The sequence below is a fragment of the Ips typographus genome, linkage group LG2, assembly GCF_016097725.1.
Source record: "Ips typographus isolate SLU linkage group LG2, UJ_Ityp_2.0, whole genome shotgun sequence".
NCBI lineage: Eukaryota > Metazoa > Arthropoda > Insecta > Coleoptera > Curculionidae > Ips > Ips typographus.
The window spans coordinates 16,412,297-16,430,986 of NC_138423.1; the positions used below are offsets into that span (position 1 = coordinate 16,412,297).

General features: G+C 34.0%; 1 protein-coding gene and 1 long non-coding RNA gene across 2 annotated transcripts in view; one reads left to right on the plus strand and one right to left on the minus strand.

Moving 5' to 3' along the window:
- The window catches only part of LOC145725706 (uncharacterized), an 81,677-nt gene that overhangs the window by 52,801 nt on the left and 10,186 nt on the right, over positions 1 to 18,690 (plus strand). The gene's annotated exons all lie outside the window — the stretch shown is intronic.
- VAChT (Vesicular acetylcholine transporter) overlaps positions 1 to 18,690 on the minus strand; it is a 57,792-nt gene that overhangs the window by 2,346 nt on the left and 36,756 nt on the right. Inside the window, exons 2-10 of the mRNA XM_081974558.1 lie at positions 15,177 to 15,265; positions 4,019 to 4,216; positions 1,935 to 2,253; positions 1,709 to 1,879; positions 1,500 to 1,658; positions 1,123 to 1,287; positions 869 to 1,068; positions 551 to 811; positions 292 to 491 (exon numbers count right to left, since the gene is read on the minus strand). Coding sequence (XP_081830684.1) covers positions 292 to 491; positions 551 to 811; positions 869 to 1,068; positions 1,123 to 1,287; positions 1,500 to 1,658; positions 1,709 to 1,879; positions 1,935 to 2,253; positions 4,019 to 4,171 — 1,628 coding nt within the window. The 5' untranslated portion in view covers positions 4,172 to 4,216; positions 15,177 to 15,265. The remainder of the gene's footprint in view (positions 1 to 291; positions 492 to 550; positions 812 to 868; positions 1,069 to 1,122; positions 1,288 to 1,499; positions 1,659 to 1,708; positions 1,880 to 1,934; positions 2,254 to 4,018; positions 4,217 to 15,176; positions 15,266 to 18,690) is intronic.

Consider the following 18,690-nt stretch of genomic DNA (forward strand, 5'->3'; position numbering starts at 1 on the left):
ACACAACAACATTGATCTTACAGTTTACTCTCTTTTCATCAATCAAATAATTTCTTTCTCATATATCTGTCTGATGTAAATCTAGTTGATTGATCAAATACAGTTGACAAGATGATCATAGTGTATTCAATCTTTTTCTATAATTCAATGTCTAGTGTGCAGAGTGGACTTGATACAAAGTGTGTTTTATACCATGTTTCATTCAACGTAGTGATTTCCTTAATTGTGACCTTTTACTTATAACACTACATATTTTAATTATAGTGATGATTTTATATTAATTGACTTTACCTATAAGATGGATCGATAAATAACTCTGGCAGTGCTGAAGCAGCTGTTGGTGAGGTGTCCTTAGCCGCCTCTCGTAGACCAAGTAAATGAATATCTATACCTTGACCTAAGATATTATCCACCATCTCTTTGGTTTGAACATTTACCGCTGCATCCCATAAGTTATATTTCATGTCATCACTTACTAAATGAAATGTTACCTAAATAAATAGAATTAGATCTCAAATACTGGAAACAAAGTGTTAACTTTGCTATCTACCTTTTTATTTCCAATATCATAATCTGTATCTTCTTTAGGCTGCGACATTGCCTTGACCCACTCTAAAGCCTCTGGAGTTGCGGATCTTATGCAGTCAACCCTACCAAGCAGAAACCTTCTAGTGCTTGCACTCTCGTACGTAGCAGTCAACTTCCCGTAGAGTTTATAATACGCCAATTGTAAAGCCAACTGAATGTAGACATCCGGACTTACTTTGCAAGATTTGATAAAATCCTTGCCGTAGCCTGTATATCTAAACACCTGAGTACAATCGGTGTAAAAAAAGTTAATTTGGTTGCAAGTAAATTACCACCATACCTGAAAGTCTAGATCTTTTACTAAATTATCAACAACTTCAGAAGCTTCTTCAATTCTCTTCAAATCAGATGACTCTACTGTCCATTCGAGACGTTCAGGTGGAGGAAGATGACTGCTGTTTCCTGACGGGACATCACTGGTCGTTGGAAGCGATTCAACGTGTTTCCATAATTTTTCCATTAATTGAACTATTGGCACTCCTAATAATAACTCATACAATGAATAGAATTTCAACGAAAAAAGAACAGACTTACCCTCCGCCATGGAATGTTCATAGCACAAACCCCATGCACCATCTCCTGATACCACAATTTGTACGGTTTTGTCGAACCACCTGTTAGCTGAGTTGTACTGAGCACCACCACCATGAATCATTTGGTGTGCTAGATTGCTTTCATCTCTGTTTCCCGCAGAAAAACCTTTAAATAGAAAACGTGTTTATGAAGAAGATTGTAGAGGGAGATTTTTTAAACCCATTTGTCTGGTCTAGAATATTTGTCATTTTATTGGCTCTAGACCTTCTTAAAGAACCATATTACAGGTAGACACAAAGAGTAAATTAACTCTGCTACTCCCAGTAAAACAAACCGCACTGTTTAGACTCATAGATTATCATACAAAAATAAGTTACCTGGTCCACCTTTCTGAAGTCGACAATTAAACGTGCTTGGCAGAGCTTCGTCCAAACAAATTACTAAAAGAGATTTGGTTATCAACTCCAAGTTTCGACGATTTCGGTCTTCCCTCATCAAGTCTTCTCTAGCTTCAGCCCACAAAGCTCGTTTCCATCCTTAAAATGATTTTAAGTATTGTGAGTTGATCAGATATTAACGGAATTACCAGTCAATATTCCTATAGGAATAACATTGGTTTGGCATGGAGCATCGTCCAAAATATGTAAAAGTTGAGCGCATATTTCATCTTCGTTCAATCGACCTCTGTCTCCAGCTTGGATAGGAACGCAATATTGTTGATTACGACACATGACAATAATATGTTCACTTGATTGCTCTAAAAAAGTAAATTCATTTATTACTGGAATGAATTGGAGTGGTATTAGAATTACCTCCATTTTTTGGCAGTTCGGCAATATACTGGGAATCTCTCACTCTGCCAGGAATTCGACAACACCCCAAAATTCGATAATACTGAGCCATACATAAAGGTTGTCCTGGCTCTCTTGAAGTCGCTTTTTCTAATGGCAAAGCTCTTCGGTTCAGGATATCTTTATGGCTCAAAGTTGCGTCGATAAGTCTTGCCGTAAACCTAGCCACATCCAGTATAGTCGTAAATTTTCTAGGAGGAAACACCATTCCTGGATTCGAATTGATCACTATCGGTTCTCTGTAGTTTAAGTACATGTCGTTCAACCAATACTCGTAGGCCTGTAAAAACACATCTTTTTAATTAAACCGTATGTTTGATATGAGACACAATTTTGATTACACCTGATCTGTGTTATACAAGGATTAAGGAAATTATCGAACCCATCCAATCAAATATTTAACCCTGTTAGACTGTCATCCAATTATCGAATATTCGGTGACGATGTTATGCACATGGATTTTCTCGACCTGAACTGATCTCGTTACTCGAAGAAATTGTTTGATCAGCGGATCGTAAAGTAAACGTACTCTTTCCCCACGTTTAGTTCCCTATGTTGGTATTTGTAATGGTCTCTTTTCACGTCGCCATGCAAATATTCCTATGGGGTGGTTTGCATGAATAAATACTTGTTAAGCTTGTTATATTCGTAGTATAATTCATTCTATAAATGTTTATGTTTTTATTTTAGTTGTAAAATTATTAATTATAATAGATGCTCTTAGTACATCCGTTATTCATCAGATTAGATTGCTACTTTTAAATCTGTCTCTCTTGTCCTTTTTGCTCTCGGGAGAGCATGGTGACATCATGTTCGTTGATTGACCAATGATTTCTTTGGTTTGATCCACCCAGCGCGTCGGAGACCTTCCTCGTAATTGTTTACCATTAATCTTTCCCTCCACAATAAGTTTTTCCAGCACATTCGTTCTCCTTGAGATGTGTCCAAAATATCGTAGGTATGATTGGTTTATCCTGGTTGATAGCCTTGTGGTGACTTTTAGTTTCTTAAGGATTGACACGTTAGTACGATGTTCTGTGTATGATATTCGCAGCATTCTTCTGTAGGCCCACATTTCTATCATTTCTTCATCTATTATTCTTCGAATGGTCATTTTTAAAGTCCAGGTCTCAGAGGCATAAGTGGCAATAGGAAAGATCAAGGAGTTTAATAATTTCAGTATGTTGCGTTGAGATATTGCAGAGTCTTTCCATATTCTAGTTAGTTTTGTAGTTGAATTACGTACTACTTTTAAATCTACAATTGAGAAGAAAGAACGACGCATTGTTTACTTTTTCCAAAACATATCAATCGCCAATCACATTCTCCAGGTTGATAATTAAGATTAACCTAATTTTCAAAATGTGTTTAGTTAGCTAACGTTCTTCAGATTAGTTCCCATAAAGTTTCTTTTAGTAGGTTCCATCACTTTAGCTGATTTCTACTGTTAAAAAGTGGTTTTAGTAAGTTACAGCATTACCAAACACATCACCTGTCCATGGTATTTTAGTTCAAGAACACATCGTTTCATTTGATCATCGTGCAATATCCACAATGATAATTTCATCGGTTAAAACATCTTTACACTTTTTCAAAAATCTTCAAAACGTCCAAGTAATCCCTCCTATTATACCAGTATAGGGTTAACTTATAGAAACTTGTCAAGATTTTCCTTGCTATGACTCAAGTGATTCTCTTTTTGTGTACAATATCCAGAGTTAACAGTCATAAATAATAAAACAATTCTGTATCATAAAAGCTTGAGTTTCAAACAAAAGAGAATTGAACTCCCTCTGTAGAAAGGGGCTATAATAAAATTGAGGTGGAGCGGACTTTTGTTTGCCTGGAAGATTAAAATCATCGCGCAAGACCTCCAATCTCAAATCAAACACCGTCCCCGCTTGTATTTGTAAAGGGCTCTCATGGGAATTTAGACTTAATCAGCTTACTTAATGATGAATGGAAAGTAATAAATGTATTTAAGTATTTCGAGAGTTTGGTTAAATATTTGAACAGGATTAAAACCAAGAATTGTTTTAACTCACCCAGTTATCAAGCTTCTCCCTTCTATCCAACAGATACAACTGGAGTTTTCTTCCCAAGCCGCCTTCACCAGCAAACTTGTCCACAATTTTCTTGACTCTTTCATGTTCGTCCTCACTCAGTAACGGTAGTAAAGTTTTCAGATATTTTTGCATGGTGTCTTCTAATGCTGGTAATGGCAGCTTTGGCAGTTGCCCCGCCTGAAACGAATCATTTTACATAACAAATTTAGTTTAAATATCCATGGCGTTATGAATACCGGACGTCAATCTTTATAAAGATATTCAATCCTCGTGGTATTTTAAATTGGCTATTTTGCATATATTACGAATAATGTCTATAGGATAAAGCCGTTCAGATGACATAACGCGGGCACGTATCGCTTTGTAGATCTCGTGTCTGTAATTTAGTTTCGGAATCATCCATATATGCATGCCGAGGGAGGCTGGGTATTGGCCAAGAAATTTCCACCACTGATAAGGGGTAAAACTATTAAAAGCAAGTTACATTTATTTGCAGGCATTTGAAAATTTTCCTAGTAAATATAATGAAATGTTTAAACTCTATATTAACACTAGCTGGAGTTAAATTAAAGTTAATATCTAGCGATATTTGACTAAAACACCATCATCTGTATAAAAGACAACTTTTGAATAGGACGATGTGAACTTGAATATTCTCAAAGCTCATTTGGTGATTGTATAGAATTGAATCAAGGAGTGGGGTTGACTATAGTCACATTTGACACCAGGATGGTCACTGAATGACCCAAAAACCATTTCTTTTCCATTTCAGGCTTACTTAAACATATTTTAGTTCTGTTGCATGTGTAAAGATGTCACTAAAAAACGAACAAGTTCAGTGGACTGACTTAACCCTTAGAACAGTTGAGATAAATACCCAGTTTCTTGTATACATTACTTAAAGTAAATAAGTCAAATATCTCTAAAACAGTTAGAGATACGAAAATTTTGCTAGAGACCATAAATGGTCTTCTGCATTACATCCACAGCTGTTTACACCCACTTAAGACAAAAAAGGTGGAGGTAAGGAGTTTTAAAATTTTTGTTGCAATCTCTACAAAAAAGTATTAAGTAAAAATATTTTACTTTACCAGGAAAATTTGACCGGTACAAATACTGTGTTTCTGGCAGTTCAAATTCTGACTGTACCATATCTTGTAGTGTTTTTTCAGGTTATTAGACAGGAAATTTAATGAGAATTTCAAAAATGTGCTTAAAACAGTGATTTTCGCACTACAAGTGGGTTTTACAGGCGATTTGGTCTTGACTGTCCTTTCAAACTGTTTTTCTGGCAGTTCAAATATTGACACGGCTTTTCTTCCTGACTGTATCAAATTTTGTAATATTTTTTCATGTTATTGGATAGAAAATTTAATGAGGATTCCAAAAATGTCCTTAAAACAGTTATTTTGTCACTCCAAGTGGGTCTTGCAAGCAAAATTGTCTCTGACTGCCAAAAGTTGCAAAAATCAGTGTTTACACAAGTTTTTGAGATTTTTGACAGTTATTTTGGCGGTGGTCACATGATTGCCTAGCTAAATTATCCTCAAAAGACCACGTGATATCTGTCACTAATGTCAAAACTGGTAAATATTGTCTAGAATTTTGACCAATATCAGTTTGTAAATGTCAATTAAAAATTGTTTGAATAATAATATCTTCAGACGCGCGTTACTTTTCTCATCTCAAAAACATATATTATTTGTCATAATTTAAACATGGGATAATAAAGAATAGTGACAAAAAGCTGAAAATGCAATTTTTTTAGAAAAGGGTACTTGTTCATAAAAAATTTATAAGATTGGAATTCATTTGGTACAAGAATCACTTTGTCAGAAAAGTAATAATAAACCAAAATTGACCGAAAATTATTTTAATGATACTAATGGCAGCCCATGGCAGGAAAATGATATCTTTCAAACCAATTTCAATTAGACCCATAAATTTACTGGTCAAATTGAAATTTACTGGTTAAATTAGTAAATTTTCCTGTCACACTAAATTTTACTTTTCCAATTATATTTTACCTTACCGGTAAATTTACGCCCACCATTATAACATTTTTATTAAAGTGAAGTTTCCAGAATAGGGTTTTACAATTTTTCACTTGGCCATTTCTTTTAAAGCAGTTTCTTGGACATTAATTGTCGAACTATAAGAGCCAGTGAGAATGGCTCTTATAGAACCTTCTATATAGAGTGTTTTTCAATAAGTGTGCGATATTTCACAGGGCGATTTTTCAGGTATGTTAAAGGTAAAAATAGACATGGGTAAGCAAAGCCTTACTTATCTAGTTTTTGTTTTCTCTAAACAATTTTGACGAAACTTGGTATTTGAGGGTTTTATAACATGAGAAACTTAAATTAGGTCTTGGTTTTGCTCTTACATGTACAGGGCGCTAATTAAAATTAATTTTTAACACCCTGTAGCTCAATAAGTAAAGCATTTCAGACCCATGTCGATATGATCTTTTTACCTTTAAAATACCTGAGAAATCAAGTATTTGCTCCGGGGTAACATCTATTGGTTTTTGGAACAGATAACATTTAGGCTGCAGTTGTATATTGTATTTGGTTTGCTTGTTATTGATTAGTGGCATCGTCATATTTGTGACAAAATCTGACTGTACACAGTATGTACAAAGATAAAAAATGTATGTATAAAAATTCGAATGCTGTTGAGGCATATTTTTCTCCTTATAGAGTTTATACTTAAAGGCATTATTATGGACTATAAAGCTATTGAAACAGTTTCATTACAAATGCTAGAAAATTTAATCAGAAAACTTTGATCATGATTTTTTATACATATAATACTTTTCCATAATAATTATTTGATATATTGTTTAATATTTACATTCTATCAACTTAAACTGAACCGGTGGTGAAAAGAGTATTGATCCGAATGGCAAGGGAGAGTGGCAAAAGATTCAGTAAAAGGGGCGCTGCGCCAATTAACATCCCCTGAATCATTCGAATAACACGGTGGCCCAATTAGCATTGTTTGCCCACGAAATTGTGTAGTTTGTTATGAGTTGCTTGTTTGTGCAGGTTGTTTCAGGTCATGCACAAATGTCGTTATTGCAAATTATACCGAACGTGTTTGCTCGGCTATAGATTCAAACTTAACGCTTTAGTTTAAAAACCGCTTTATATAAATTGAAAACTGAGCAAACTGCATTTATGGCGATCAGAAAAACCAAAATGTGGACTTCATTAACGTGAAAAGAGGTCTATAAAGAAAAACGCAATAAAAAGGGCACAAGGGCTGCAACACACCCTAGCTACACGCCTGTTTGTTTAATGACGTGGTGCCCTATTATGCTGCAATGTTCCTTCTGTCTGCAACCCCACATCGCAGGCAAAGACCCCCATCTACCTGCAGGAAGGAAGTAAATGGAATATAATTTATTATTAATAAGACGGAGTGCGTTCCCCTTCTGCTTACCCGGTAAATATTTGATGATTTTTGTAGGGACTTTTCTTAGTGTGCTGTGTTTTTAACAGATGATTGTCAAACCCTGAGTATACAAACAAATGTCAGTGTGACATACCAGCAATTTATGTTTTCTACTACTTCTATTGAAAATTAAACTTTTCTCCCTCATTTGAGGGATGAAAATATGACTTTACAGGCAGTGAAAGTATTGTTCTTCCCAGGGAGTGATCACTTTCTTGACAATCATATCCTTGGTAACAACATCTCTTCTTTTCATCCAGATACTATAAACATTCTATTTAATTGCTTCTTTTTTTCATAATAAATACATTGGCCGTAGAAAAAATTAGATGCGCCACTCTGGAGGAAACTGCTTTTTGCAACCTCAAACTTTGAATCAAAAGTGGCACCTTTATTCCTTGTAGCCTAAATAACTACTTATTTGATAGTTAAGAAATTCTTATTTGATTTTATTCTTGATCAATCTTTCTGTGTTATTATGGCCTTAGAATACGGAAAACCGTAAAAGACCACGGCACACTTCTAAACCAGCCGAAAACGAGGGAGATAAAACAATCCCCGACGCACCCCATCCGAAAACGCTGGTGGCCTAAAACACAAAACAACACAAAGGGATGACGCGACCCCTCTTAGTTATATCGTACCGGCTTATGTCACTTCGCTAATAACAATACAAACAGAGAGATAGGTATCTCGAGATATCCTGCTTTATCCTACTAGAAATTTAAATAAGGACTTTTATATGCGAATTTGGTTTGGAATGAAACGACAAAGAAATCACAGAAACTGTTACTGCTATGGGTAAAATGAACAATACAAAATAGACAGGTACATCGTTTTGAATATGACGTTTGCTTCTTTACTTCTCACATTCAAAACAATGTACTTGTCTATTGTATTGCTGCGTCATCTTCTTTTTGTATCATTTTATTCATATTTAGTATATTTTATTTGGGTTTCTAGAATCGCTTTTGTCTAGAGTTGCTAGCTTTGTTAAGCATGCTGTGTTCAATTTTTTTTAAGGGTCACTATTGTAAGGAAGACAAGCTGGCAAGGTCCAAATTTTTCCAAATTTTGGAGTCAATATTTCTCAGCAGCTACGAGATTAGCTTTGGAATGCTGGTATATCCTAATTATTCTGTATGTGAGAATATGTTAGGTAACATTGATATCCTTATTTAAATTAGTCAAAACGTAGTTAGGTTAGGTTAGGGATAATCAAATAAATACCCACATAGCAAATAAATCCTTTGATATAGATTCATCATCAAAGTTTGCCATTACAGATTAAATTTTTTTTATACCAAAGAGTGTAACTGCAAGAACATCTTGAAAACTCTTATAAAGAATGTCTTATCAATGTAATTCATCCTGTGACAGTACAAAAATCAAACATCACTTTGGTCCGAGCTTTGCAATATTCCAAAGATCAAACAGAATAAGAGAAATAACTTTTTTAAAGTTCTTACTAACGTCTCCATCATCCAATCCATGACAGGACAGACTTTAATCAGTTTAATTACCATAGATCAGACAGTTTTAAGGGGAAGTCAAACGCTTTAATTTGTCAAATTAAACACCGAAACTGAAAGGCACATTATATCAGCAAAAAGCTTTCAGTAATTTGAGTAACATAATTAAGCTGTTACGTTGATGAGTTTCTGTCCCTCCTGAGCTTTGGTAGCTAGACGAAAGTTTTTGATTTTAACATGACTAGTGCATATTTGTTTAAGTTCTGTTATTCAGTATTGTTTGGTTAGCTCCCTTATTGTGGATGCGGTGAAAGTGAAATTAAAGAGATCTGAAGGGAATTTGGCATAAAAAACCTGGGAAAACAAAAGTGATGAAGAAAAAGGTTATTTTCCGGTGCTGTAAGAGCCATTTTTAGCACAGTATTGATTCTCCAGATCCGAGGCCTGGCAGAGTTACCTGGCGTGACCCGTGCGGTGTTTCCATTGACGTACATGAATGAACAGTAAAATTAAAATACTTCTTTTTCGCTATAATTTAATAGAGTTACAAAATATTTGTTTTAAAACTACATTTCCTGCAGAAATTGCAAAAATTGTTTACCGCCATATACTATAGAACATTCATTTCTGGGGTGAGAAATTACTTCTCTGTCACTGGAAGGAAAATTATGAACTTTATTCAATTTTACATATCTCGTTCAGCATTTCAGCTTGAATAATTGCACAGTAAATGAGGAAATTTTATTTCCAAGTTCCTGTACCTATTACGAGAAATAAATCACCAATCAGCTCAAACTTGTTATTGCACGTACCCTTTTTAATTGGAAGACGTAGGCTGTAATGTTCACTATTTCTATTTTTTTAATGCTAAAACGCTTCTCACAAAAGCATTTTAAATTAATTACAATCTGATCAGAGAATGATCAAATAAATGAATCAATGCCACTTTTCAGGTATATTTACTAGAGGCCCTAAAGCTAACTTTAACTATTTCTAATTGTATACAAAACTATTGTTAGTTTATTGTTTATTTTGTTATAGGACTGAAAACTTTGCAACACTATTGTAATTTTTACAAAATAGCGTTGAAATGCTTCGACAACGTAAAGCACCGAAAATTCATGGTGCCACAGAGGGAATAAACATAAATGAAGAACTCATCAATAACATTAGATACGCTGACGACACTGCCATCATAGCAAGTAGACTTAAAGATCTTCAGAGTCTATTACAGAAGGTGAACGATATATCCGAGAAATTTGGACTAAAACTAAATATCTCAAAAACAAAGTGGATGTGCATTAGCAAACTACGAATACCAATAGAAACCTTACACTAAACCAAACCCCCATAGAGCATGTTGAAAAATACACATATTTAGGAACAATTGTCCACAGTCAATAGGACATGACCATAGAAATCAAATTAAGGATTGTGAAGGCAAGATCAAATTTTATTAGAATGAAAAGCATATTTACAGGAAGAAACGTCTCACTAGCACTAAAATTCACAGTTTTGCTATATGGAGGAGAAGCATGGACTATGACAGAACAACTTATGAAAAAGATCTCGGCTTTTGAAATGTGGATATATCGGCGTGTTCTCCGAATATCCTGGAAGAATCACGTCATAAACGAAGAAGTTCTCAGAAGAATCGACAAACAGCAAGAAGTCACATTTGGCCATCTAATGAAACATGACAAATATCGTCTTCAGCAGCTTATCCTTCAGGGCAAAATGGACCGTAGAAGAAGAAACTCTTGGATGCAAATTCTAAGAAAGTGGTTCGGCCTGTCATCTATCCAATTGTTTAGACAAGCTGCTAATGAAGTTCGATTCGCCATATTAATAGCCAACGTCCAAAAGGTATAAGGCAATTGAAGAATACATTTAAATCATCCACTTCTTGTTCTTGTTGCATTTACTATCAGTATATAGTTTTTTTACTATCTTCATATTGTACTATTCATAATAAGCCAGTGAAAGCATGTCAATATTTTGAAAGCTAAGTGTATGTGTGTTGGAGGACAGCTATAGGACTTGCATTTAACTACTAGATAAAAGATCAAGCACAAAAAGGTTTAAAAATAACTAGAACTGAAGATACCTATGTTTAGTTGTATTCTATGAGATAAGAATTTAATAACAAATTAAACATCTCTAGAAAACATTTGAGTGTTTCAATTAACTCTTTAGATTTTTGCAGAACTGAATCTAATGAATTTTATTTGTGCGCTGTGGTTCGTATTTTTGTTCAGGATAGGTACCAATGTTCTTGGAAGAAGTGGATGTGGGTTGTAGTATAATAATTATTTTATTAAGGTCCTACATTTTGGACTGTCTGACGTCTATCTTTATTATTGGGATAAATCCAATTTAGTAAAGGAAGTAAAACTCATAATAACTGAAATTGCTCCATTTTGCTACCCCACTTTACCAGGTAGGCTGATTTAAATAAATCTTTCTCTTAAATAAATACATCCAACAAATCCAACATAGTAATATTCGTTATTTTTACATAAAAATTCAATCGATAAGTAATCTCAAAGCCAAAGCGGGATGAAACAATTTGCCTGGGATTACAGATTTTTATGAAAAGACCTAATCTCAGCTTGAGTGTTACTAGAGCTTCCTTCTTAAGAGGTTTTGTTGTGAAGGAAGTCTATTGGGCTTCAGTGTATTGAGAAGCTCAGTTTAAAAGAGTTGGTTATTACGTAAAAAAAGGATTGGGGTGAAACATACAGAGTGTTCACTTCAATCTTTCTACCTTAATTTTGCCAATATTTGATGATACAAACGTTGGTCCGTTGCTTTTACACCAACCACCTCAAAAAAAAGCTTTGTCAAAAAAAATGACAAAATGCGAAAAAATTCAAGCAAAATCAATGATACCAATAGCTCTTCAACTAGTAATAAGAAGAATATGTCCAGCTATTGGCCATTCAACCAATAAAAACCAAATTTTTTTTATTTTTAGTTGGAAACCAGTTTGAAATTGCGTCTGCGAACAGAACTATTATTGATGATCTTGCATACTTTTAACAAACTCCAGTGTTGCAGGGACTGTCAGTGCCTGGAATATATTTGCAAAAAATATGACAATGGTAGCAACAAATCGAACTATTTAACTATAGAGAGTTGTTGCAACCTACCTGCAATTTGACTACTAACCAAAGAATAAATAATTTTTTGAACAAATGTACACTGAAATCAACCTAAACGCATATCGCAAAGATTAACATAAATGGAAATAATTAGTAATATTCTAAGTAAAAAATTAATTTTGCAATTAATCTAGTCGACGAATTTAGAGAGACGTTTGACAACATCGCAGCAAAATTTTCGTCTACTTGGACTTTTTATTAAATTTTCTGTCTTCTTCTTCTTTCACCACATCTGTAAATTATTCGGATATTCATCTATAAAGTAGACTTTTATCTATTCATCTATTTTACAGTAACTTATATTTAGTTCCCTTCACCTTTTAAAATGTTTGATTTACAAAAGTATTAATACAAGTACAAAAATAACGTGCAGTTTCCTATTAAAGGGCTTGTCAATCCTCTGCACATTGAAAAATAGGGTAGGTCCTGAAATTTGAACCCAATGAGACTCATCATACGCTTACCTTTGTCACGTGAACAGCACGTGTCCCCAGTAATCAGAAGAGGGGAATGGACTAGCCGTTATTAATTAACCTTCGGGTCAATATAGCGTCGAATTGCCCCCTAAAATTACACGTAGCTTGTTCATTTATCAATATTCCATCCCTATTCAGAAACAAGCGATGACACGACTAATTTAAATGGATGATATTCCGTATCCGCCACAGGATTTGCGTTCACTTTGACTGTTTTATTGTTATAAATGATGTGAATTATGGCACCTCAGAAATAAGGGAGGTAGAATGTGTTGTGTCAAAAATTAAGACTAATTAATAGTTGCTGAAAACTGAATTAATATTGAACTACAGTTCTAATATTATCCTGACAAACAAGTTGTTTATTACCGTAAAACCCAAAACTGAACACTGTAAACATAAACTTTCTATTCTGCCAGCAGTAACCCCTAAGGCACTACAAAAGCTCTATACCCTTTACGCTTCACCGAGGGTTTTTAATACAATAGCAACCACCTGCACTTGACGTAGCAATTCACACTGCTCACTCTTCCCCTTTGAAAATGCTCTGTCCTGCTGGGCTTAATAACCCCGTGTATAATAAGACTCTTTTGAGCACCAGCCGACGTTTTAAAAAATTGCCAGGAAATAATTTGCCTAGAGGTTCAATGAAACCAGAAACATTTAACCGCAAATTTTTATTAAAAAAAAGTTCTGCAACAGGATAATAGTGTAAAGCCAAACATTATATCGTTTAGCTCTTCAGTTAAAAACCTGTTCGATTGCTTTGAAAATTGGCCCTTTGAAGAAAATTGAGTTTAGAGGGTAAGCTCCCTAGATTTGAGTTGTGCGTGACGTAAATTCGTAAATGGGACAGGAAATTGTATTGAAAGTTCCGGTTGTAGCTAGTACAAAGAAAACTAAAAAACTCGTTAGCTAGAGGGCAGGCTTGAGTTAAGTTTTTAACTTTCTTTTTTAAACGTTTCAATGCTTTGTTTGACTACAATTTGGAAAATAATAAATAGTTCTTATAATTGGTCTGTTCTTTTAGAATAGCTTCGAATAAAAGGATGAGTACTACTTTTCCGCATCGGATGCGGTAAAGTTACATTTCCGCATTGCAAGATCAATTTACAATAAACATGCAAATGTGTAGAGTGAAAATACCTATTTGCACCAACTTTTTGAATGAGATGTTCAAGAAAAGAAAATTAAAGGTAACCTGTAGAACTTAAGTTCTGCTTAGCCTTAAACGTCCCGTATATTTATTGATTTTATCACCCAACGAACCCTGTATATTTTGAGTAACTATTGATTGGTAGGTGTTGCTGGTTCTTACCAGTTTATTAACGAAAATCAACAATAAGGGTATGACATTTCTAATACATATTTAGCAACGAGCATCAATTAGACCTTTTAAAAGGCATGATAGTTTCTTGTTCTGTAGTTCTATTATTCGTCAATGAGTAAAAAGGACAAGTATTAGGAGGTAAGAATCAGTGTGTTCGAGGGGCTACGGAAGTCGCCATATTGGTCCACATCCACCGTACAGTAGTGATTCATTTCAGTCCATTTTTAATCTGAAAAGAGTAACGTGAATATTTTTCACTTAAAAACTGTTACGTGACTTTAGAGAATATCAGTTTAAACTTAAAAATGGTCCCACAATAATCTTCCAGAAAATGTATGTATTACAGTTAGTACACACAGAAAAGTATGTGTCCAATTTTTGACATTGGATCTAATTTTACTTGGATATAAATTATTTAACAAAAACAAAGTATTGATACATGTAAATGTGTCTGAATCGTTTCCATTATCCAAAACCATTTTTTAGTATAACAGCTACACGTAAAGACGAAATGAACCAATAATAGCAGCGATGGATTTCCATTCTCAAGGGATATCAAATATGTAGATGGATTTTCTCTGTTCTTTTCGCATTTTTGTCACGCTTGTCACCGAGTATAAATCACAAGCCTTGTTAGGATGTCGTATTGCTAATCTACGAAAATCCTCGAGGGATTTCGCTTGAAGTTTGCCATATACTTTACGTGCAGTTTGCTTTTTGTTTTTCAGTTAGTTAATAGTTTTCTTTGCTTTTTAATTCAAATGTAAGTAACCGTTTTATTGTAAACTAACAGCTGGTGTTACAAGTATTTATTACATGACAGAAACAACAAAGAGTAACATGAATCTCTATTTGCTGTGGCAAGGGAACAACTTCGGAAAACAAACCGCAGCTACTTATACCGTATATCATCGTATCTTGGGGACGAAACCACATGTTTAAATGTATTTTCGGGGGGAACTAAAACTGCTTTTCTAAAAGGGAGAGAAATGTGAGAAAGTTTCCATCGTTAGCAGGTGATATTTTTGTTAGGAATATCACCCCTCGTCAATTTTCTTGGTAAATTTAATGCATTTGCATTTTTTCTTGTACCTAATTTGTTAAGAACAAGGTCGATAAATTTGCATGAAACCTTTTGTTTAGCGCGTTTTGTTATCACAGTCATCGTTACAAAACAATCACGCAAATTTTCTATTAAAAAGCCAGAATATTATAACGTATAAATAAGCTTCTTACCTCTTTTCCGACCGAACTTGCGTTTGAATATACCAGGGAGGTTCCAGACAAAAGTTTCTTGGGTAGTGAAAGCAGTGATTGACGCCATCCTAGAAACAATAATTTCGTCATAAATTGTCATAACTTTGATATAAAATGAATATTTATGTACAACACAATGCCGGATAGTTTTTGACAATTCCAGATAGTGTCCGACGTAGCCAGATAATTTCTGACCATTATCAAATAGTTTCTGGCAACGTCTGACGTCAATAATTTACTCATAACTTTGTTATAAAATTAATATTTAAGTACAAGAGGAGCTATGCACATATTTTTCGGGCATTGTCAGATAGTTTCTGAACATTGTTAAACAGTTTCTGACAATTATCTGACAATACCAGATCGTTTCCGATATTGCCAGATGGTTTTTCTTCCTTCTGACAATGTCAGATAATATTAGGAAAGTAGTTTTTATGAGTCTATTTAAGTGAACACAAGTGACTGATTTTGTTGTTTCTGCATACTAGCCTAGATTAGTGCATTTAAGATATAATTTCAGACAGTTCCAGCTTTTCGTAGTAGCTTTGACCATTATAGGTTAATTTTCAAAATTTTATCATAAATTAGTACATTTAAGTTATAATTTAAAACATTTTAGGCCTTTCCACGTCAATTTAACAGTTTTAGGTTAGGTTAGGTTAGGTTAGGTTAGTTAATTTTTATCCTAAATTAGGGCAGTTTAGGCTAATTATCAGCTTTTTCGGATTTACGACGTAACTAACAATTTAAGGCTATGTTAGGTTAGTGTTTTTTTTTTGTTTACTAATGCTAGAGTCACAGCTAAAGTTAATTTTTTTTTATAAACTAAGCCTAAATTAGTGCATTTTATCTTAATAATTTATGTTAAAATTGTCTTATATAAGACAATATAACTAATGCTATTTGCAATTTAGTCGGCATAATTTTTGTTCCTGATCAATGTTGCCGTTTTCGATATATTGACTAATAAATAGTGATGGGTAAATTACCTGTAAAGTAAATATTTTACTTTTAGCAAGAACATTTGACCTAGTAAATTACTGGTAAATCACAAATATTGTGTTTCTGGCAGTTCAAATTTTGACAGCGCATTTTTCCCTGACTGTACCAAGTCTTGTAGTGTTTTTTCAGTTTGAATAGGAAGTTTAACGAGGATTCTAAAAATGTAATTTAAACAGTCATTTTCTAACTCCAAGTGGGTTTTAGAGGCGATTACGTCGCTGGCTGTTCTTTCAAACTGTGTTTATGACAGTTCAAATTTTGACACAGCTTTTCTCCCTGACTGTGCCAAATTTTGTAGTGTTTTTTCAGGATATTGAATAAGAAATTTAATGCGGATTCCAAAAAAGTGTTTACAACAGTCATTTACTTACTGCAAGTGGGTTTTACAAGCAATTTTGTCTCTGACTGTTTTTCAAACTGTTTCTGGCAGTTCAAACTTTGACACCGCTTTTCTCCCAGACTGTACCAAACGTTGTAATGTTTTTTCAAGTTATTGGTTAGAAAATTTAATGAGGATCCCAAATATGTGCTTAAAACAGACATTTTCTTTCTCCAAGTGGGATTTACAGGCGATTTTGACCCTGACTGTCTTTTCAAACTATGTTTCTGGATGTGCAAACTTTGACACCGCTTTTCTCACTGAGTGTATCAAATTTTGTAGTGTTTTTTCAGGTTATTGCATAGGAAATTTAATGAGGATTTCAAAAATGTGCTTAAACCAGCCATTTTCTAACTCCAAGTGGGTTTTACAGGTGATTTTGTCCCTGGCTGTTCTTTCAAACTGCGTTTCTGGCTGTGCAAACTTTGACACCGCTTTTCTCACTGACTGTATCAAATTTTTTAGTGTTTTTTTCAAGTTATTATATAGGAAATTTAATGGGAATTTCAAAAATGTGCTTAAACCAGCCATTTTCTAACTCCAAGTGGGTTTTACAGGTGATTTTGTCCCTGGCTGTTCTTTCAAACTGCGTTTCTGGCTGTGCAAACTTTGACACCCCTTTGCTCACTGACTGTATCAAATTTTTTAGTGTTTTTTTCAGGTTATTGCATAGGAAATTTAATTAGGATTTCAAAAATGTGCTTAAACCAGCCATTTTCTAACTACAAGTGGGTTTCACAGGTGATTTTGGGACTGACTGTTCTTTCAAACTGTGTTTCTGGCTGTGCAAACTTTGACACCGCTTTCATCACTGACTGTATCAAATTTTTTAGTGTTTTTTTCAGGTTATTGCATAGGAAATTTAATGAGGATTTCAAAAATGTGCTTAAACCAGCCATTTTCTAACTCCAAGTGGGTTTTACAGGTGATTTGTGAAAAAACCACGTGATCTGTTACTAATGTCAAAACTGTCAAAATTTGAGTAGAAATATTTTTACATGAATTATAGTTTAACACAGTTTTCTTACAGTTTCATGTGATGTGACTGCCTAGCTAAATTATCCTTTAAAAACCACGTGATCGGTTACTAATGACAAAACTGTCAAAATTTGCGTAGAAATATTTTTACAAGAATAACAGTTTAACGCAGTTTTCTAAACGAGAAGTTTCTCAGACTTTACTTACTCTTTATTGAAATTTACGGGTAAAATTGGAAAAATTTTCTGTCACACTGAATTTTACTTTTTGGTACGGTAAATTCCAGAATTTGTTTTTTTTTTAATTATATTTTTGGTTCAAACATCCGACGTCCTGTCCAAAGCTGAATCTCATATGGTCGGAAATTGTCTGACAATTGCCTGAAACTATCTGCCAATGCTAAAAACTGTCTGACAATTGTCAGAAACTATCTGGCATTGCAAAAAACTGACAATTCCTAAAAAATCAGAATCACCTTAGTAAAACCTAGATTGTTTATTTTGTCAAGATATATTTCATAAAACTCTCTATAAATGTGTATATTTGCATCCCATTTTTAAAATGTCTGTTCATTTGCATGGAAACGTTGCAACCGTTTCATTTTTCACGCTTGAACTTTATCGCCGCTATTTCACAAAGGTCATTTAAAATAAATTTCTAAAGGTGTTCTCCATAACGATCTTTACTTCAAAGTTTTTATATCAAATTAAAACTCCTATAAACTTCTTTGAAAATATCATTTACAGTGTAAATTAATAACAACATACGTGATGTTTCTGTTATATCGCCGTAGGGAAATGAAACGTAACCGGAAAATAGAGCAATAAAGACGTCAAAAAGCAATTTATTACAAAGACACTTTCCGGCCCTTTTAATTCATCCCCTTTGGTATAAGCATTTCAATAGGTCTTCCAAGAACTTCCGGCATTGCGTTTTCACCCTATAAAATCAATTGAGCGTATGTTCTGAAAAACTACCATTTAGTATTTATTATCTTGCACGTTTCTAATTATTTCTAAAAATATCCTGGTTACACGTATCGAATAGTTGTGACCCCATTATTCAGTGGAATCCAACATGACAAGCTACAAATTGACCATTTCAACAAAAGAAAGCGGAAAAGTGATCGATGTC